Raw genomic sequence first — 22,326 nt, 5'->3', positions numbered from 1 at the left:
CTGGGGCAAGTTCACCAAGTCAATCAGAGGGATGGAACACCTGTCATTTGACAAAAGGCTGAGGGAAATGGGATTGTACAGCCCCGGTTTTAGGGTTGTGACCTACTTGTGGACTTCCAGTACATAAGGGAACTTACAAGAAAGATGGAGCAAGACTATTTACAAAGCCATGTAGTGGCAGAACAAGGGGGAATAGGTTCAAATTGAAACTGACTAGTTTTAGTTTAGATATTAGGAAGAAATTCTTTACTGTGGGGTTGATGAGACTGTGGCACAGGCTTCCCAGAGAAGCTGTAGATATCCTGTCCCTGGAGGTTTTCAAGAACAGGTTGGATAGGACTCTGAGCAACCTGGTCCAGTGAAAGGCATCCCTGTCCACAGCAGGAGGCTTGGAGCTACATGATCTTCAAGGTCCCCTTACAATGCAAACCATTCTATGATTCTATTATTAACTTTCCATTAATGGTACAGACAGAAGGAAAAACACAAATCACAACCAGACTTACGGTTGTAGTCCAAATCCAGTGGGTATGTGGATGATGGGAAATCCTGCAGGCAAGACTGCTTTCTTTCAGATTACAAACAACAAATTGGGCCTGTCAGGGAACTAGAAAAGTTACTAATTAAAAAAAAAATGAAATTAACAAAAGAGAAAAGACAATGTGCTTGTTTGGAAATTATGCTCGCATCCTCTATCTTGCAAGCCAGTTGCTTTGCAATCATTGCAGATGCAGTAGCAGAACCCACGTGTGCTTGCCTATATTCACACCAGCTCTGATACTGCCTCTCAGCAAAGTGGACTACCAGGTCCAAACTCATGAGTTTGGAGGGCCCTAATGGAAGCTGAAGCAATGAGGGAGATTACAGGTATCAAGCAGGACCTCTGCTGATGCTCCAGCCTCTTTCTGCAATACACAAGTGTCCCAAATCCCAGGGTCTTGCAGGGATACTGGACAGTTTTCCAAACTAAAAAGCAAGAGGCTGTGGGCCTCAAAAACTGTACAAGTGGTACCAGAACCTAAGCCCTAGAGGAGTTTAAAAGGTGTCTTAACATCTTCATGGTGGGTGGTTTCTGACCTGTGAAAAACTCAAAACAACTCCCAGTCAGCTGGGGTGACACTCACTGGCTCCTCAAGTGTGGAAAGCTGGCCAAAGTGTCCCTCCCTACTAAAACAAGTATCCAGCTTAATTTAGTTTTTCATCTTTGGTTTAACTGTTAGGAAACTCCTAGAACCTTTCTAAAATGCTGATGACAAACTGGCAGTGTTGGAGCAGCTTCAGGAGCCCCTTCCCCAGTCTCTGAAAGTAAATGTTGCCTACCAATTCTTAACTGATCCTGTGGACTTGCATTTGGTCTTTGCAGCAAGTCAAGCTCACGTTCACAGTTAGACTTCTCAACACAAAGGTTCTCCTCTTGGCCACCCAAGGATATATGTTTTCAGGTAAGAAATCCTTTGTTCATAACTTCATCACCATCTCTCCTTCTTGTTTCCCCTTTGGCAGTGGAATGCAGAGACACCACAAGGTACTGTGAGAAAGTGAAGCAGCTCAAACTCTGCCAGCTCACCCAATTTAAGTCACGTTGCTGTGGGACTTGCGGAAAATCTTGAAGACAGATGAGATGAAAATGGAGGAACAAGGGGATCACAGCCTTTTCTTCACTGAGCAAAGGCTTTTGCAGAAAATACAGATGGATGGAATGATCTTTTTCATTTTATTTATTTATTTCCCTTTAAAAAAAAAAAAAAAACCTTTAACAAATCGTTGTTGTAAAGGGACTTGACAAGTTTCCCCTACTATGAATCTGGGAGACAGAATGCAGAGAAACATGGTCATGAGGGTAGACCACAAAGAGTCAGAGAGACCCATGACACCAAGAAATGGGTATGAGAGGAATGGGGCTTTCCCTCAATCTGTGTACATGCCTGCAGGACACACCAAGAGACAGGTGAGGAAAAGGATCACTGTCAAAACGTAGCATCATATTACAGAATCACAGAATCATAAAGATCCAGGGAGACCTTCAGGGTTATCTAGTCCAACCATTAATAGCACTACAATACCCACCCCTAAACTATCCCTGGGTGCCACATCCACCCTCTTCTTGGACACTGCTGGAGATGGTGACTCCACCACCTCCCTGGACAACTTAATCCAATGCCCAGCCAGTTTTTCAGTGAATATTTTTTAAAAATATCTAATCTGAGCCTCCCCTGCTCAATTTGAGGCCATTTCTTCTCATCCTAGCATTTGAAACATGGCAGAAGAGTCTGACCCCCCCTCATTACAACCTCCTTTCAGGCAGTTATAGAGAGCCATGTGGTCGCCCCTGAGCCTCTTCCCAGCTAAACAGCCCCAGCTGCCTCAGTTTTTCCTTATAGGATGTGTCTTTTAGATCTTTCACCAGTTGCGTAGCCCTTCTCTGGATATGCTCCAGCACCTCAATGACTTTCCTGCAGTGAGGGGCCCAGAACTGAGCACAGGATTTGAGGTGTGGCCTCACCAGTGCCAAGTACAGGGGGACAATCCCTGCCCTGCTCCTGCTGGCCACACTGCTGCTGATACAGGTCAGGATGCCATTAGCAACCTTGGCCACCTGGGCACAGCTGGCTCACATTTAGTCAGGTGTTGACCAGCACCCCAGGTCTTTTTCTGCTGAGCAGCTCTCATCTCTCTTAGACTACCTTGAGAACACAAGCACATGAGTTTGCTTTATAAGCTTATTTGTTACATCCAAGATTGGAAGCCTTTTTAATTTCTAAACCCCTCTCTCCTTCCTACAGCAGGCAAGGGACATCCTTGTGATCTTTGAGGATCTGGTGTCTGGAGAAGTTGAACAATGTTCTGTAACAAAAGTGGGTCTAAAATACACCTTGAAAGTGTTTCCAGTTTGAGCTTGTGAGGGAGTATTGGGGACTTAAGGGTTGTCCTCAGCACAGAGGTGTAGTGGTGATGTAAATAATTAACCAGCAAAAGGAGAACACGTATGATGATAGACTTAAGTACAAACCTGCAAACACTGTTCCCTAGAGAGCATAGACAGGAAAGAAAGAAGTTATACGTGATAAACAAGAGACATTTTGCGTACTGCATCCTACTAAGACTTATTTAGAAAAAAAGGTCCTTTACTTCCCAAAGTTCTGGTACTTTCAGACCTGGGGTTTTGGAAAAGAACTTGAAGTGGGTCTTTCTGTTTTGTTAACATGAAATTTCTCTTTCCTGGCAGCCAAGCCTTTTGGATAACTGGTAGGAAAATAACTTTATTCTGAATTTTCATGGTTGTTACTACTCAGTTGAAACAGAATCACTTTAGCATCAGCCCCATTGGACTAATGCAAATAATTTGTAAGAAATTTGCTCCTCTCCAGCTGCCTCCCACAACAAAACGAGTGCTATAAAGCAGATCTTTAAGTCCATGTATAACACCCTGAAGGTACAGTCTAAAAAATGAGACTAAAACATCACACTCACAGCATGATTTTGCATGCAGGCCATGAGTCTTTCCTCCTAGCCAGCTGCAGTGGATATTCAGTTAGTGAAGTGCTACATTATATTAGTTCCTGGACATTCTCTGCTCTGCTCAGAAAAAAAAAATAAAATTAGAGGAAGTCTACAAAGAAGAGAGTTTGAGAATTGTGGAACTTTAGAGGAGACCTACCTGATCTCAGGTTTTGCTTCAAGACCTTCTCTAAATGAAAGGTTTGGTTGTGCCTCTCCTGTAACTCCTGTTGGCGCTAGTGCCTTGTAGTATATTTATGAAATGCTGTTCAAGTACTGCTATGTGCAGCTTTCATGGTATGTGGATTTTTCAGTAAAACTGGGGGTCCATTATTGAGGTCAGTGCCAGGTTCATGACATTAATTGTCTCAAATTGGCTTACTTCAAAACATATCTGGGAGTGAACACTCTTGGTAGAAATGGGTCTTCAAAAATAAGTATCGGTGCAACTTTTTATTTAAAAAAAAAGAATTACTTTCTGTGTATGTAAATGTATATCTTTTCTGTATATTTATTAGGATTTCTTGTATAAAAAGTGCAATATTAATAATTGTACATTATTTTGTCCAGATAAAACTATTTTGTTTTTTAATCTCCCCAGAATTTTGTTCCTCTAAAATCAACAGTAATAGTGTATTTCTCTTAATTTTAATAGCACTTGCATTTAATTGGGGATCTGCTTCACTGTGCACACAGTGCTTTATAGATTATGACATGAGGGAGGGATGATGTTTTTAACTTGTGAAATTATAATTATGCATGGAATGAAGGACAATTCCTTAGTAACATAATAATAGCAATGATGATGATGACGATGTGATGGATATTTTTGATACATTAGTTAACAAAATGCAGCATGGGGAAGGATTTTCTTTTGTGTAAAAGCAAAATATGTTCAAGCTATCACATGTTCCATTGTATCTGTGTAACTGTGCACAGGATAAACACAAAGGATCTGATCTGGTGGGGCCACTGTGTTGTCTCTGCACAGTGTGGACTTAATTTCACATGTCTGTCTTCTGAATTGTGACTTGGCAGCATCTCAGTAATATAAGGATTATGGTTATTTTTTAAAAGGATGCTTTCCTTCTCTAAAGAGAAAACAAAACAGCAAACTTGTATTTATATAACTTTTTGTACAAGTAATGCGGCTTATTTAATTACAACTGTCTGACGTGTTGTTTTTTAGTCTTAAAAACAAAAGCCAAAGTAGCAAAGCTGTTGGAGTTCTCTGTCCTTATTCTTTATTATGATAGCAGCACACATCTGTTACACACAGTACACATGATGTACCTGCCCTGTGGAAAGAGGAAATGTCTTATCTCCTTGTCAAAACTCTTCAGACATTAAGATTCTGCACCCTTCAGAATGGAGATATCTTGGAGATATGTTTTAATTCTCCATTTGCCTTGCCTTATTCTTATTTGCTAATGGCTTACCCCTATTGCTCTTGCAGAAGTATAAAGCTGGTCCAAGCACCATGAAGATCAATAAAAGCATACTCCTTTTTTTAAGTATCAATGCTTCAAGACATAACTTTCCTCAGCAATCTATGGCTTGAAGAAATACCTGTTAATTCAGTCTATCCTTACAGGTTGCTGCTGCCTTCAGTAATGGACCTACCAGCTACCTGAAGTATCAGGTGTGTGTGCAGAAGGAATTGTGGTAATGGTCTGAATTATGAGAGGATAGAAGAAAAAAGTTAATAAACATTTCTTCTTAACAAAGAAAAAAAATAGAGTTTTGAAAAGTAAGCTGTTGCCCTTTTCAAACAAAAATATGTCTCTGCTGAAAGGGAACAGCAGTTTTGCCCTGATTTTTTGACTGTTTCCCTTGTATGATGATTCTGCAGATGTTTTTTAGATACCTAAACTGCAGGCAAGTAACACCTCACACAGACAAGCGAGTCAAAGACCAGACCTAGACTTCCAAGCCACAGTACTGAAGGCAATGGGAATTTCATCATTCATTTTCAGTAAAACAAGTTGTGTGCGTAAAATGAACAGGTTTGCATATGTTCTCAAAAGAATAATTATTGTCTCTTATGTTTGGGGCTTTAATTACTACTCAAGTCAAAAAGTGCTTGCAACCTTAAAAGCAAGCTTCCAGTTTTGCTCTCCTGACTAATTTTCCTCACAAAAGAAAAATAGTTCTGGACCAAACAGAAAGATACAGAAAGACTCCCCACACCCTTTCCTTGTCACATAAGAGGGGTTCCCAGCCCCTGTTGTGTGACAAGGAAAGCACAACTGAACTATTCCAGGCATCTGTGTCTGCATTCATGATCTCAAAAAATAGAAGACATACCCAGAGTTTTCCAAAGTAACCTCTAGCTAGAAATCTTTTTCCTTCTCTCTAGATGTATATGGACTGCAGTTAGAGCTTGTTTAGTTTTTAAGTTAGGATTCTTCTTGCAAACTACCTATCAAACAAAAAGGCCTTACCATTTGTTTGGTGCACCAACATAGATTCATAAATTCGGTTTTTCTAGATCAGCATCACCTGACACCTCTATTTGTAGAAGAAGGTCAACCAAAAACTTAATCTTTTCCAGATTTTTAGAACCATAAAGTTCCTCAAAAGTTTTTAATGTCAGCTTTCAGCAAGTGTCTGATCATTTTAGCTAGTAGTTGAGTAAATAATCTTCATTCATTCAGTTACATAACTTCTGGCAGAGATGCTTTCAAAGTCTTTTGAATGTCAAGTTTGCTCCCAGACCAGCAGTGTATGCAGATGGGAAGCTCAGAACTGCTAATGCTAACTCTGGCTGTACCTATCAACTGCAAACCACAGCTTGGGGATCATCGATTTAACCACTCCCTTCATCCTCTTTTTTAAAAATAGATATATATATTTTTTTATCAGCAGTGTTTTCTATTAAATGTCCAGTTTTGCAGAAAGTAAACCAATAATCCTGTCAAATACTTGAATTAGCACAAAATTGAAGGAGGAGAAAATCACATCTCCTTCTTCTACTGATCTTACACATTTCTCACACCAAAGCATATTGGTTGATCACTATTTCACGTACATTGCTTTTCATCATCTCCAGCCAACAATGCCTGTCCAGTCAGAATTAAATCTAAAATCTGGTCGTATACATAGCCATTTTTAATATTTTTTTAACATAAAATTTTCACTGAGGCATTTCAGTAATTGCAACCCAAGTTATCAAAATTTATTAGGGGAAAAGATACATATCAGCAACTCTTTTTCCATTTGAAATACATATTTATATTTTCACCTGCTTTTTCACCTAAGTACAATACCTGTTGCTACACCGGAGGCATCAATCTTGTCTCACAGGGTGCCTCCACACTTGCCCAGACACACAAATACTCAGGGTATCCATTGACAGACCAGGCTAATTTTGGCTAAATCCGTGAGATTTTAGGAGGGATATGCAGCAGGGCAGGCAGGACTGCATCAGCTGAGGCCTCAGCTGAACAGAGACTGAGCAGGAGACTCCTCTCTGGAAGCAGAGCAAATTTGGGTTTCATTTCTCTATCCTTCCTGCGAACACACTGCTTATCTCTCAGGAGAAGGAAAAAAGGGAAAAGCAACAATTTTGTCTAGCCCTTAAAGCCTTTGCAAAGAAAGGCTTTATATTTGTGTAGCTATAAATAAAATGCTGTTTTATGCAGCTAAAGAATGCTGTTTTATGCAGCTAAAAGGGAAAGGCACACCAGAGGGTTGGACTCTGATTACATATAAATACTCTTTTTTTAAAGCAGTGGCAGGATGTTAACAATTCCATAATAAGCATGTAGTTATCCACACATGCTTAGAGGATGACATGGGCATGGGAAACCACTCACTACTACTACTACACTCTTTAGTGCTATAAAGTAGTCTTCTGCTTCAAGATCTTGCATGGTTTGTATAAAAACTCCCTAGGGACAGTGGGAAAGCGCAATAATGGACCAGAAGGATCACACCGGAGAAGCCATATAGAGCTTGCTCTCCAAGTGAGGAGCCAGGACAGATTTCTCTTCTCTTAAGGAAGTGTTTAATGGTTGGACTGAGAAATAGTTTATTTTGGGCTATAGGCAGACTTCCCCCCACCCTTTTCAACTTGCTGGTTGTTTTGGGATTTTTTAAAGCATAAATTACTGGTTTGAATAAATAGCCAATAATGTTGGTGGATGCTTGTTAAAACACTTCACCTTCTGAAACACTCATGGAGTCAGTTTTCAAGTAATGGCATACAACCTAGTGATTTTATTACCAAAAAAAGAAAAATCTCGCTGTTAACCCACTACATACAAATAATAGAAAATCAAATCCAGCTGTGCAGGGAGGATCTCACAGGCACTTTTTTTTTTTTTTTTTTTTAAGCAGAGAGCAAAGCAGAGCAGGGGCCTGCTTGCCCAGCAAAGCAGTATGCTTGAGCCTGTGTCATGGTGTTAGGCAGGGCCACATGAGCCCTCTCACCAGTCTGGGGACAGTTCTCACCAGCAAGCACAGAACCAGTGAGATAGTGGAAACAGGGAATGCAGAGATGAACGCAGCATTGCCATTTTTAGAGCTACTCTACTCCTTCTCTTCTGAATGCAGACAAAAACCTCTGTGGGACAGACACGTAACAACATAGAGAAGTGAAAATCATATTGCCCCAAAGGAGTATTTCCCCAAAAGACCAGAAGAGGAGAACAGGTCATCAAACATCTGCTTCCAAAGGGGGAAGGGGGCAGAGAGACATTACTACAGAAGGGGGAAGACTCATTTTTAGAGGGATCAGCCAAAAGTGAACCCTGTTCAGAATATTCATTATGGAAGTTTCCCATCCCAATGAACTCAGTTCTCTGCCAAAATGTCTCTTTCCAGCTGAGATAACACAGATCCCTCAGGGAGATCATATCCATGCCTCAGGAAAGATTTTTTTTTTTTGTCTTTCAAAGAAAAGGTTTGCTTTTTCACACATTAAATTCAGCTGCTTCCTGTCTCCTGAATACCATGCCCAATATCTATATTGCTTCCCTCTGTGATATGAGCACATTCAGTTCTTGCTGAAGCATACCACTTATCTTTCAAGTCCTGAAACACTTGAGGTGCTGACAATTTACTCTCCTTAGTAATGAATACTTCACTAAAAGGTGAAGCCTTTTTTAGAATTTGTGGTAAAGTTTTTCACAAATTTGCTGCTGGTTCATATTTCTAGACCATAAGTACATAATTTACTGGGGTTTTTTGACCTCTCAACTATTGCCAACTGCAAACCTCCAGATGAAATGCCTCCTGCAGATGTAAGGCACCAAGGTTGGTAGTGCTTGCAGACATAGGTGGTTGAAAGACTGATATAATACAAGTCAAAACTGAATTATTATTTACTCCCTCATTATTACAGGTAACTTCTAGGGTTCTTTAATTTTGTTTCTCACTGAGAACAGACAAATTAAATAATTTTGCTCAGCTTTTTCCCGGTGAGGAACTGTAGTGCTGCCTTCCTCCTGGCTATGAAAATATTCATAAGCTTCTATTAACCTACAACGCTTCTAAAATTTAATTTGCATGTCTCTTCTTAATTCAGCTTTTGTGCTTAAGGCTTGCCAAACAGATTATGCTTTGCCTGGAGATAAGTAGTGCTGGTGAGTACACCTCCTGTGTCTTTTCAGGGATGCAGGTAGAAGCTATTCCTCCAAGCAGCCTCTGCAGTGCACATACATGAACCTGTTCCTGTGCGTAGGTGGCATTTGTCATTGACAACAGTCACAGTGTAGTAACTGACTTTGACAGTGATGTTTTTCATCCATTATTACTTAGCACAATCCTCCTTGTTCTTTTTTGCATGCTTCATGGTGTAAGTACCCTGGATGCCTTTTTCAACCCTGCCAAGGACAAAGTCCCTTTGTTTCATCCTTTCATTTTGGTCCTTGAAACACTTTTTGATAGGAGGCTTTGTACTTCAGCCAATGTTTAGGTATTGATGCCATTATCCAGTCTTCAAAAGTAGGATGTTGACTACAGCTGTTTCCTTCTTTCCACCCATTTGTTCACTGACTGAGAAGTGTTGTATTGTGCTGCATCATGAGTGCAAGGTCACAGAACCACAGGGCAGGACAGGTTGGTAGAGACCAAAGGGGGTCATCTGATCTGACCTCTCTGCTCTAGCAGGGTCATCCCAGAGCACATGGCACAGGATGGTGTCCAGACTCAATGAATATCCCCGGTGAGGGAGACTCCACAACCCTTCTGTTCAATCAGTCCTTGGTCACTGCACAATAAAGAATCTCTTCCTCATGTTCAGGTGGAGCTTCCTGTGTGTCAGTTTGTGCCCGTTGCTTTTTGTCCTGTCCCTTGGCACTGCTGAGCAGAGCCTGGATCCATCCACTGACACTCTCCCTTCAGATACTCACAGACACTGATGAGGTCCCCTCTCAGTCATCTCTGCTCGAGGCTGAGCAGGCCCAGCTCCCTCAGCCTTTCCTCCCAGGAGAGATGCTCCAGTCCCCCCATCATCTTTGTCACCTCCACTGGATCTGCTCCAGCAGCTCTGTGTCTCTCTGGTTCTGAGGTGCCCAGGCAGGTAGTCTTTTGTAGCTCCCTACTCTCCCATAAAACAGGCAAAATCTCTACAGAGCACCTGAGATGTTTATGAACAAGTTCCTGCTTATCTAGCACTAGTGCCTGGTGCTGCCATGCATGCAGGTAGTTTCATTCTCCTCCTCCTGCACTATGTAACTTCAAAAGCAATTACACAAGCCTGTAGTGCAGTTCAGTGACATTTTAAGCTCTTTCTCAGGATGACTGACTTCTACTTCTCTCTTTCTGAGAATGTGATGACTCTAAGAAAAAATCAATTTTAATTAGCGTGAACATCAGGTAAAATCATCTTTATCCATAACTCATTCTGCATGAAAACAATGACCAAATCCTGTGTACTGTAGAGCAGCCCAACTTTATTTTCTGTGTTAAACATCTCAATTCTATCCCAAAGTATAATTTTATTCTATCCCAAATTATATAATTTTTATTATGCTGATTTTCTAATGACACTGCCTAATTCAAACAAAGTTCAACTTCAGACATAGAAAATATTGCTTTACTTTAAATGCACTACTGAGCAAAGGAAGGACTGCCAAGTCAAGTCTGGGCTACCAGATCCCTGTGATTTTTCACTGACCATCTGCACCTAAGTTGATAACTGCATGTCTGTGTCATGCACTCATTCAGGGAAATTAAATAAATGGGTTTTAATCTTCCTAAATTACTGATTTTCACCCAGCCAGGTAAGCCTTCTGATTTAGCCCATCATGCAGTCAGACAGCATTAATGTTATTATCAAAAGAGGGACAATGGGAAACCATGCAGCTGTAGGAGAACAAAATGTGAAACTGCAGCAGCCCAAGCTTTAATCGGCCTTAAATTTTGTGGAACCACACCCTAAGTCACAAAACAGAAATCACTTTTTTTCTGGAGTGTTATCATATATTGGTTTTAATAAGTTTTTAACACATAGAGGTACAAAACAGAAAAAAAAAAAAAAAAAAACTAACCCACAGCTGTGTCTCATGCTCTGGAAGTATTGGATTTAAACCAGTCAGGTCTGCTTGAGCTGGTCCACAGCATGGAAAATCAAGATTCCCATTGTTAACATTCAAAATCCATCAATTACTATTGTTAAGTGGCTTATTGCATTGCTATTGAGCTTGATAAGACTAACTTCCACCTAGCAAGAAAGATTCACACAAACCTGTAATAAAGATAAATTTAAATACTAGACTCTCCTTGCTCTGTGTTCCCTGCCAGTCACATATCAAAGAGTTGAAAGGATAGTTGTAGAGCTCTTATGCATAAAAGACCAATGTTTTCTGCAGTCACAAGCCTCAGCTGTTCTTTTCATATAAATTCTATTTCAGAATTGGCAGAATTACATGTTGATAAATAAAATCAGAAAAACAACTAGTGAAAAAGAGATGGGGAAGAAAAAGTACTTTCTTGTAGAAATTCAATATTAAAGAAATGCAGATTCAAAAAGACTGGCTGGTAAAATAAGAGGAGCTGAAAAAAAAAAGGCCAAACATACTCTAGGTCAATACCTCACCACAGGTGAGTGAATATTTTACAGATTACTGAATTTCTGAAGGCTGTGTGAAGTCATCAATGACTGCATAGTTTGGCCCTTTTGTATAGTGTAACCTGTAGAGATTTGCCTTGTTTTTCCTGTTGTAAGGAACATAATTTTTCATTGAACTAGGACATATGTTTAGAAAAGGCCTGTAGGACTGATTCAAGGACTTCAAGGGAAGCAGAACCACAGTGCCCCTAAGGTATTGTTCCAGTGGCTTCCCACCCTTAGGGTTAAGCATTCCTGTTTTCAGATGGAATGTGTTTAGCTTTAACTTGCCAGCACTTAGGAAGAATTTTTATCCCAACAGGTTTCAAAGCTTTTCCAAATTTTTAAAATCACTTTACACAGAAAATTATCTTCCTCTTTAAATGCTGCTTTATGGTCAGACACAAGCCTTTCACAGAATCATAGAGTCATATAAAAATAGAATACCCTGAGTTGGAAAGGACCCACAAGAATCGTCAAGCGTGCAACAGCTTTACCGAGCACTTGAGCTAAATACTCAGGAAACAGCCAGAGCTGCTAGGAGTAAGGGAGAGGAGGATTTAGGAAAGTAGAATGTGCTTAAGAAGTCAGGAAGTTTCAGAGTGCTAATAGAACACTCATAAGCCTACAGAAAGCACTTTGGACAAAGAAACGAACAGTTAGGGTCAGAAGCTTAATAATGGCCTTATTCAAAACATAATGCAACTCTGGCTGCTGGCTGAGCTATAGCAACATGTGACAATTTAAACTCTTTGATGTTTCTGGTACCTATCCAGAACCCTGAAGTGAAGAGCTTTTACTGAAAAAGTTCTCTTACAAGATGTCAGCCTAGGGTGGCATCTTTGGCACACAAACCTCCCAAGCCCAGTTCTGGACAGCACCGTGACACAATTTATGAAGGTGCAATATTAAATAATATTTATACAGTAATTGTACCTTTTGTATGTGTCTTTGATGGGAATATGGGAAAAGGCCAGATATCAGACTTTGTTATCCAGCAATGACTTTTACATGTGAGTTCACATCAGGCAATTCACCTGTTTTACCTCTGTTTTTATGCCACCCTTTTCATCAATAATAAAGTTTATTACTAAGAGATCTTTCTATTACTGTCTCAGGAGGAGGACATCTCTCAATCAATAAGCAAGAGTTAGGTATGAAAAAAAAAATACAGAGAAACAAAAATCAATATGTCTTTTCCCTGGATTTTATGTTCTTCACTTGTATAAATTTACCAGAAAAAGTCAGTGCCAGAGAATTAAGTTTATTTTAAGAGTTCTCCAAATATGAAAACAGCAACAGGTTTAAAAGAAGTTTGTTTACCAAACAAAATCAAGCTGTCAGCATCAGTTTTCTCAAAGATGTAACTGGGATGGGTCTTTGCAAGGGGCCAGGCATCTAGCAAAGCCCTTTGGTGTGTAACTGGCAGTGTAGGTTGTTTTAGCATCTGGGAGACTGTGATGCTTTGGGCTTGACCAGACAGGCTTGTAGGTTTACATAACTGTGAGAGAATGAGGTCCATGATGGGTCCAAAATGTAGCCAAGAAATCTATTCGTTTTGCTGGGAAAGTCTGGAGCATGAGTGATGGGTTTTAGTCTGTTTCATAGCCAAGGCTTATAGTCTTCCTTCACTATAGAAGAGCTGTTAAATGGCTCAGTAATTTTATTAAGCTGGGCCACAGATTGACACATCTTGGCTGGCTTTTCATTTAGGTGCTTTCAATGTGTCCAAGTAGTGGTGTGAATGTCCATTTTTTCCAGAGAAGGAAGATAAATATCAGGTTTTCTGGTGAATATAGGAGGCTGTAGTCAAGCTTTGTGTTTTTCCTGAAATTCAGTTGTAGTGGAGAAGGGAAAACAGGGGCTGGTTTTGTCTGGTATGGTTTTGGAAGCTTAGTTGGCTGACCAGCCCACCCCTGGTAAAAAAATTTGTGTGTAGTGAGGCCATCAAATGAAATATAATTGACCTTATGTATCTGAATTTTATGGACATAATGTTTCACCAGAGGAGGTGGCACATCACAGAATCACTAAGTTGGAAGAGACCTTGAAGATCATCGAGTCCAACCCATGCCCTAAAACCTCAACTCAACCATGGCACCAAGTCCCATATCCAACCTTTTTTTAAACACATCCAGGGATGGTGATTCCACCACCATTCCAGTACTTTATCACTCTTTCCATAAAAAAAAATGTCCTAATATCCAACCTATATTTCACTTGGCACAGCTTTAGACTGTGACCTCTAGTTCTGTCAGTTGCTGCCTGGAGAAAGAGACTGACTCCCACCTGACTACCACGACCTTTCAGGAGATTGTAGAGAGTGATAAGGGCACCTCTGAGTCTCCTTTTCTCCAGGCTGAGCTACCCCAGCTCCCTCAGTCATTCCTCACAGGCCTTGTGTTCCAAGCCCCTCACCAGCCTCATTGCTCTCCCCTGGACGTGCTCAAGCATCTCAAGGTCCTTCCCAAACTGAGGGCCCAGAACTGGACACAGCACTCAAGGTGTGGCCTCACCAATGCCCAGTACAGGGAAGAATGACCTCCCTGCTCCTGCTGGCCACACTATTCCTGACACAGGCCAGGATGCCCTTGGCCTTCTTGGCCCCCAGGGCACTCTGCTGGCTCATGTCCAGCCGGCTGTGGACCAGCACCCCCGGGTCCCTTTCTGGGCACTGTCCAGCCACGCCATCCCCAGCCTATAACGCTGCAGGGGGCTATTGTGGCCAATATACAGGACTTGGCACTTGGACTTGTTAAACATCATCTTATTGGACTCTGCCCATCCATAATTCATTCTGTAATTGGTTATGTACTCAAAGGGAGCCTTGTTTTTCTGGCCCAGATTCAGAGGTTTACAGCTTTGAGTGGCAACCAGTCCGCTGTAGAAACTGTCATTCTGGACAATGGTTCTGTGGTAAAATTTCTCTTTTGATGGAGCAAACCTATTGTTTGGTCTGATCTGCTCTGTCTTTGTTCATTCTGTAACACACAGTCATCTGAAATGAAAGAGGAATCATATTGAAATGCTCAACTGAAATCCTTTGACAAGTCCAGCCATATATCAATATTATGATCATTACATTTTCTACTTCAATAAATATTTGTTTGTGATGTAGTGTTTCACAAATCTTATTCAAAGAGCAGCCATAGAATACATTATACACTACTGCGTTACACCCCAGAAATGCTGTGCATCTACACAGAAAGTTGAATCAAACAGACCTGTACCCACTCATGCCTACAGAGACCATGAAATACCATGAGGGAAGATTCAATTATATTCTCAGTCTCACAGAGACATTTTCTGCAGGTAACTGAGTGGGTGCCATCCTCATGCTCAGTAACCAGGAATCATGGAGGTGTAGCATGTAGCTACTTCAAACACCTTCTGGCTGCTGTGTTGTGGCTGGCTCTGGGCACAGAGTATGCCCCTGTCTGCAGAAGGTTTGGATGTCTCACACAGCATCTCTAGGACAAGGAGAACCAGACATCCACCATTCCACTCTAAAGGCTGAGCTGCAGTGCTGCCCCTCCTCTTTCTACCTTCTCACTTGGCCTGGTGGCTGACCCAATTCCTCAGCTGCACAGCTGGAATGCTGCCTATGGTTTGCCAAGTTCAGAGGCTTGCAGCTCATCTTGGTGTTAGCAAGCTGTGTTGTGTTGCATCTCCTCGGCCCTTGGCTTTGCTCTCCCTGATGCTCCTGCTCTCAGAACAAACAGAAGCTGAGAAAGAACTTGCAACTCTGACCCAATTCTTCATTATTAGAAAAACTGTGCTGGAATTTGCAGAATAAGTCTGCACTAATGTCAAACACTGAATTATATTGAAGAAACAGCCCATATTCCAGAAATCTTGTATCCAAATTTATGACTAAGAAAACATTTTAGGTGGTATTTTAAGGACATTCCTATGTTCCTTTCTTGACAGGATATCAGGGAAATAAATGAGGCCCTGTAATCTGAAAGATTTGTGCTGTCCCACCAGGAATCTATTGCAAAACTGCCTAACTCTTTGACCAGCGCTGAGGAAGACCATCGTTTTTTCCCCTTACTAGTAATTTTGTGCAACTTTCCCTAGAGACCATTATGGTTACTGGTAGGAAGCTGAAATTAAATAGTCTTGGATCTAACCCAAGGGGTGGGGTTTTTTCTTTTTATAATTTTCCTTCCTTTCAAACCACACTAAGAATCATGAGACAAATAAGCTTCCAGCTGACTCTGCACAGGAAGGAAGTCTAGATGTCAAAGTGCTATAGAGTAAATGATGCAATTAGGGTATTTGTATCAGGATATTTGAATTCTTCAATCCAATCAGAATTGGGCACTCCTGTTTCCCTTGGGAAGTAGGAGATGTCCAGGCACCACCACAATGGTGAGATGCTGACCGTGTGCCCATGCCTAGGGTACATCATTTTCCTGCAGAAACATTCCAACAGGGTGAACCAGGAACATACTCAGATGGGTTTTTACAGGAAATGCATTAATAAAGTGTTAAAAAGTGAGAAGATTCAGACCACCTCTAAGAGGAGGTTTGTTCAGAGATCTCACATTTCAGCTGCCAACCAAGAGCTACCAAAAAACTTTTCAGGTTCTCCCATCATCTTTGTTGGAGAACACTCTGTGCATTTTGGATGTAACCACAGCTCTTGCAAAATATTCAAAATATGATAAGCAAGTCCATCTGTCTTCAATTTTTTAAATTTATAAGCTCTACACGTTTGGAGACCTCATAGGCATTATGAATTTGTTTTACTTAGTGTAAGCCAGCAGTGCTACTATTCCTTCAAAATATGTTACAGTTTTATTTCAACTCTAATTCTTAACCGTAGGTATTAATAGTTTCCCATGTAGCACAATCTTGAAAACATTAGGGGGTACAGGAGGGAATTCAGGATATGAACCATATGTTGTTGTAGGGTTAGGCACATCTCCCTATAACCAAGCAAGACTTAATTAAAATTAGATTTCATATCTGAAGATAAGCAGAAACAGCTACATGTGTAGCCTGGAGGAGATGAGAATTTTGAAACTTTAAGTTGCAAAGTCACTTGACATGAACTGTGATAAGCAATAGCAACAACTTAACCCTACAGTGTCATTTGGTATATGATGTGTTCAGTAGGAAAGAACATGACAATACAGTAGGAAAGGTAACTTGATACCAGGGCAGCACTATTTTAGATGCTGTTCCAATACTTTAGTTATGATAATTAATTGAATACAATGTTCTAAACACTTGGCTGAGTTGAGATAACTTTCTTCACAGTGGCTGGTGTAGTGCTGTGTATTGGATTTGTGCTGAACACGAGAGTTGGTAATACAGAGATATTTACGTTATTGCTGAGCAGGGCTTACACACGGCTCTGCTTTTTTGTTCTCTATGCTGGTGAAGAAGTTGGGGGTGCTTGGGAGGTTGTGAGGAGACACAGCCAGGAGAAGTGACCCAAACTGACCAAAGGGACGTTGCAGACCATATGGCACCATGTTTAGTACATAAAGTGGGGGGAAGGAGATTGTGGGCAGGCATTTGGAATGATGGTGTTAGTCTTCCCAAATCACTGTCACCTGTGATGGAGCTCTGCTCTCTTCTTGATGGCTGAACACCTGTCTGCCCAGGCAGTAAATTAATTCCTTGGTTTGCTTTGGTTTTGTGCACTGTTTTTGCTTTCCCTATTAAACTGTCTTTATCTCAACCCACAAGTTTTCCAGCTTTTACCCTTCTGATTCTCTCCCTGATCCTGCTGGTAGGGGAGTGAGCGAGTGGTTGCCTGGGGCTTGGCTGCTGCTTGGGGTTAAACCATGACAGTAGGGATCACTAAAACCTAGCAACGCTTAGAGAATAGTGCCATGAAAACTTGCAATTTTTGTTGAATCTGGGCCTTTAAGAGAATTTATTCAGTATGCAACTCGATCTTTGAGGGGGCTTGGACAAAAATTTCCATTTGCAGTGTTTGGAAAAATACTGTAAATTGTAACCAAATGTGGCTGCAATACCTTTTATTAGAGCTCTGGAGTTACACTTAAGGTGCTGACCTAAACACTGAAAAAAGACCAAAATATACATATGTTTCAGATATGGAGAAGTTAAGGATATCTAAACACAGAAGGACAGATCCACACCTTGCACATAGCAGCTTTTTTTATTGGTTTCACCAAAGTTATTCCAATGAATACCATCTGGTGACATTGCCTATGCAAAATAAAGTGTTCAAAAGTGTGTAGATATAGATATTCTGCACCTGTGGGTCATAGTCTTCACAATTCAAGTCGTTCTAAATGGACATTTCCTGTGTGTTTGATGTACAAACTGCAGTTTATGCTGTTGCAAACATGCAGCTGCAAACATGCAGCAGTTAGAATAAAGCACAACTTTCAATCATTTCAGCCAGGTAATTTTAATGATGCATTCACATGCCTTTTATTCCCCAACTTCTTTCATCATTTTCACTTCCAAGAAAATATTGCCTGTGTACATTGGGACAAATCTGCAGTAATAAGCACCAGTCATAAGCTATTATATTTGCACAGCATAATAAAATGAAATACAGAAACACACAAAACTATTTATCTGCCTATCCATGTTAGCTAGCAGAAAGGTGAGCAGAGGGGAGGTAAAATCCTCTGACTTTCTACTTATGACTTCCTACCAAAACTAGGAGGGTTGCTCTAACTGTGTAACTGAAGGTTTTCTCCCAGTGCACGGGGAAGACAATTAGTGCTGCTGAAGAGGAGGGGGAAAAGCTCCCAAAGAAACAAGCCACCAAGTTAGTGCAATTGAGAAACAAGGTTTAGATGCACAGCCTACCTGTTTTACCAGCAGTAGAGCTCGTGCATTGTGTCTATACTTCTTGTATACATCTCTTGCACATTCATGGAATAACTCCACAGCAAACACAGAAAGGGTCTCATGCTTCATGAACTGCTCAGACCTAGGAAATTCTGTATATTTTAGACATGCCTCGTCCACTGAATGTGTGGATCAGCTATGCAGTACCAGGAATATGTTCAGTACATCCTAAAGATAAAGATCCTGTTGTGGGATCAACATACAGGAATTCCCATGGCCCTGTTTCTACCAAGGATTCCTGTAGGCCTGTTAGGTATGGAAAGGAGGTGAATACACAGAGATCTCAATGCTACCATTAATGCAGTGCTGTATTACCAACTACCTATTTCTGTCTGCATGATTCCTGCACAGTGTGTTAGCATACATATAGAGAAAGAATAAAAACTGCACAATGTTTTGATCTGTCTTCTTAAAAAGTGAAGTTATCTGTGAAGTCCTGAACAAAGCTGCAGGGGCAGCTTACCTTTATAAGTGGTTCTTATATCCATCTTGGTCCTGGGGATATGTCTCCTCATCCTCCAGGAGAGACATGAAGATACTTGAGATATAGTGTAGGAGGAGGTAAGTGGAGGTCAAATCCATATTCTCATGTCTCTTGACATGCTTTTCAGATGGTTTAGGTTTCTGTGGCAACACTTCATGTGCTATGTAATCTCTTCTGTGAAGAATAATTTCATTATTTCTTTTTTGTTCCAGAAAAAAATGAGCTCCTTTTTCTGGATACACAAAGAAATTAATACTTCCCCTTACCTCCCCCAGCTAAGAAAGCTTGGATATGATACAAGCAGTTAGTGAAATACACACGCCTTTTACATTTTAAAACATGGACGCTGCAAAAGGAACAGAGGCAGCTCTTGATAACCCCAGCCAGGCCAGGTTTCCCCTTCTTTCCACCCATCTCTGTTCTACAGTGGAATTACACCAGAAGACATAACTCCTTTTAAAGGGCAATAATTATAGCAGGCTATCTACTGTGCATAGGAAACAAAGGAGAGGGCAACAACAGCCTTCCCAGACCATGCTGGACACCCAGTTCAGCCCAGGCTGGGGAGGTAACATCAGAACAGTTTTACAGCAAAACACCAGTTGGGCAAAGAAACATCAGCATGGCCAGACAGTCAGCTTTTTCTCAGCTATTGCTTTAAAAGAGCAACTGAAGATGCTGAGGTAATGTTACTTAACTCTCGGGCAACCTTGCAGAACCACAAGAGACTGAGAAGAAAACTTGACCATCCAACCATCCAACATTCAGCATCCTGAACCTATTTCACTGTCCAAATCCTTTGGTACAGGGCAGAGAGTCTGCTGCCTGGCACAAGGAAATTCACTTTCTTACCTCAGAAGTACTTTCTCCGCTGCTGTGCAGATCTGTTTAGACCATTGGCAGTCAGCCAGGAGAAGCAGTCAGTATAGGAGCTATTAAAGTATTAATATTGCACTTTGCTTCTGGAGTGATGCTGAGTGGGCAGGAGCCTGAGCCTCTGAATACACTGTATTAGTGATACATTTTAGCAAAATATACAAGGCTCTCAAAAGTCCGTGTAAAGCAGAAGAAGAGAGAATTCACATTGCAAAGTATTAGGTATAGTGGTAAGAACAGAAATTCAGAAGTAAAAAATAACCAAGAACATCAAGGGGTCCTTATGTAGATGTAACACATGTTCCAGCCACTTGGCATGCTGTTTTCAGGAATCTGAAGCAAATTTCTTTTTTAAGAAGGGTCAGGAAAAGACAAGCTGGAACACAACAGACATTCAGCATCCTCAGCAGCAGGGAGAGCCCAGTAATGGAGAGGGTCTGTCCAAGCCAGTCACTGCCCAGTTCCATATTTAAAACAGTCAATAAGTACCAGAGCCAAGAAATGGATCACAGGTAGGCAGTACTTTACCAGAGTGATGAAAGGTTTTCTGGAAGTAGGTGTAAGAAGGGGATGGAGTCAGCAGAGTTCTAAATCAAAATGGGTTCTGCGAGAACTGAAGGAAGTCATCACTAAGCCACTTCTCCATCATTTACAAGCCACCCTGGCTAACCAAGGAGATCACAAAAGACTGAAGGTTAGCAAATATTACCCCCAACTATAAGAAAGGCTGGAAGGAGGATATGGGGAGCTACAGGCCCATTAGCCTGACCTCGGTGTCAGAAGAGTCACAAAGTAGATAATCTGGAATGTCATTCTAAGGCAAGTGCAAGACAACCAGAAGATAAAGCCCAGTCAGCCTGGATTTGTGAAACGCAGGTCCCACGTCCCACTTGGCTAAAGTGATTGTTTTCTATGACAAGGTGACGTGTTAGTTGATGAAGGAAAGGCTGTGGATGTGTCTACCTGGACTTTTGTAATGCCTTTGATGCCATCTCCCAAACCCTTCTCCTGAGAAACTGGATGCTCCTGGCTTGGAGCATCTTTACTGGGTAAAGAACTGCTTGGATGGCTGGGTCCCAAGAGTGTTGGTGAATGAAGTTAGATCCAGCTGGGGCCCAGCCACCAGCAGTGCTCACCAGGACTCAGTATTGGGGTCAGCCCTGTTTGGTATCTTTATGAATGATGTGAACGAGGGAATTGCGTGCAGCCTTACTCAGTTTGCAGATGACACCAGGCTGGGCAGGAGTGTTGATCTGCCAGAGGGTCAGAAGGCTCTGCAGAGGGATCTGGACAGGCAGGACCTATAGGCTAAGGCCAATGGCATGAGATTCAACAAGGCCAAATGCCAAGTCCTGCCCTTCATCCGTGTGAGAGACTGAAAACCTGAAAGACTTAACCTGAAAGAGCTAATGTCTCAAACATTTGACAGAACAGAAAAGGAATGTTACCATGCCAACTAGATAAGATGTGGTTAGAAAAGAGGGTCTTGCAGAAGCAGCACAGTGCTTCTCTGGGACCAGCTTCTTTGTCTTGAGTAATTATTTTTAAGAACAGAATTGAAACCCTGAGACCATTCAAGCCCTTCTGAAAAATTTGGGAATAACAAGATGCACCTGCAAGGACTAGTCTATAAATGGTGTGACAGGGAGAAGTGAGGGTATGCATCCATCATCCATGCACCTGCCATCCAGAGGAAAGAGACCAGAGGCAGTACTGGTGCCCTGAGTGGTAACACAGATCTGTTTTCTTTACTTCTACTTTCCTAACTCTCCTTCTTCCTTTCTTCCTCTGCTTAAAAAGTTTGAATCACTGCTGCTGCAGGCTGTTCAAAAATCACCATTGTCGCATGCTGTTCAGAAAATTTTAATCTGTGGCTGTCCAGAAAAGTTTAAATCATTGCTGCCACAGACCTTTCAATTTACCATAAGATTTAGATCCTTCCTACCATAAGTAGAACTTTTTAATTAATCACACAGCATTGTTTTGCCGTAATTCAGCCCATGAGTGCTGAACACATGGGCTCCCTCAGAGCAGGAGGTGCAGGACTGTCCTCTGGGGACCCAACATGTTACAACAGCCCAGGCAGTGCTGCAGGCTGGGGGCGAGTGTCTGGAAAGGGGCCCAAGGCAAAGAACTCAAGGATGCAGTCACCATTGGCTGAACATGAGCCAGCTGTGCCCAGGTGGCCAAGAAGGCCAAGGGCATCCTGGCCTGTACCAGCAAGAGTGTGGCCAGCAGGGCCAGGGCAGGGATCATGGCTCGTGCTCATCACTGGTGAGGCTGCTCTGTGCTCGCTTTTGGGCTACACTCACTACTGACTGCACAACTAATAAGTAGTGAGTGTACTCACTACACTACACTCACTAGAGGAAAGACACTGAATTGCTGGAATGTGTCCAGAGAAGGACAATGGAGCTGGTGAAAAATCTGAGGCACAAGTCCTAGGAGGAGTGGCTCAGGCAACTGGGGTTGTTTATACTGGAGAAGGGGAGGCTCAGGGGTGGCCCTATCACTCTCTCTAACTACCTGCAAGGAGGGTGTGGCCAGCTGGGGGTGTCTTTTC

The 22,326-nt window shown here is 41.6% G+C and overlaps 2 protein-coding genes across 5 annotated transcripts in view; one reads left to right on the top strand and one right to left on the bottom strand.

The window, feature by feature from the left end:
* Nucleotides 1-5,015, top strand: part of ADAMTSL1 (ADAMTS like 1) — a 391,950-nt gene extending 386,935 nt beyond the window's left edge. For all 4 annotated transcript variants that reach the window (XM_071424947.1, XM_071424948.1, XM_071424950.1 and 1 more), the window contains one exon: nt 1,504-5,015. In XM_071424947.1, the coding sequence (XP_071281048.1) occupies nt 1,504-1,610 (107 nt within the window). In that variant the 3' untranslated portion in view covers nt 1,611-5,015. The remainder of the gene's footprint in view (nt 1-1,503) is intronic.
* A 7,803-nt stretch (nt 5,016-12,818) lies between these two features.
* SAXO1 (stabilizer of axonemal microtubules 1) lies at nt 12,819-22,019 on the bottom strand. The gene is given in 9 exon segments (XM_071425910.1): nt 12,819-12,926; nt 12,928-13,126; nt 13,128-13,411; nt 13,414-13,574; nt 14,344-14,529; nt 14,532-14,552; nt 18,867-18,964; nt 18,966-19,162; nt 21,915-22,019. Coding segments are annotated over 9 exon segments (1,359 nt in total).
* Nucleotides 22,020-22,326: the final 307 nt, after the last annotated feature.

The sequence above is a fragment of the Agelaius tricolor genome, unplaced genomic scaffold, assembly GCF_023055355.1.
Source record: "Agelaius tricolor isolate 1412-34295 unplaced genomic scaffold, bAgeTri1.0.p SCAF_4, whole genome shotgun sequence".
NCBI lineage: Eukaryota > Metazoa > Chordata > Aves > Passeriformes > Icteridae > Agelaius > Agelaius tricolor.
The sequence above is the reverse complement of the archived record's forward strand: the minus strand, read 5'-3'. Positions and strand labels throughout refer to the sequence as shown.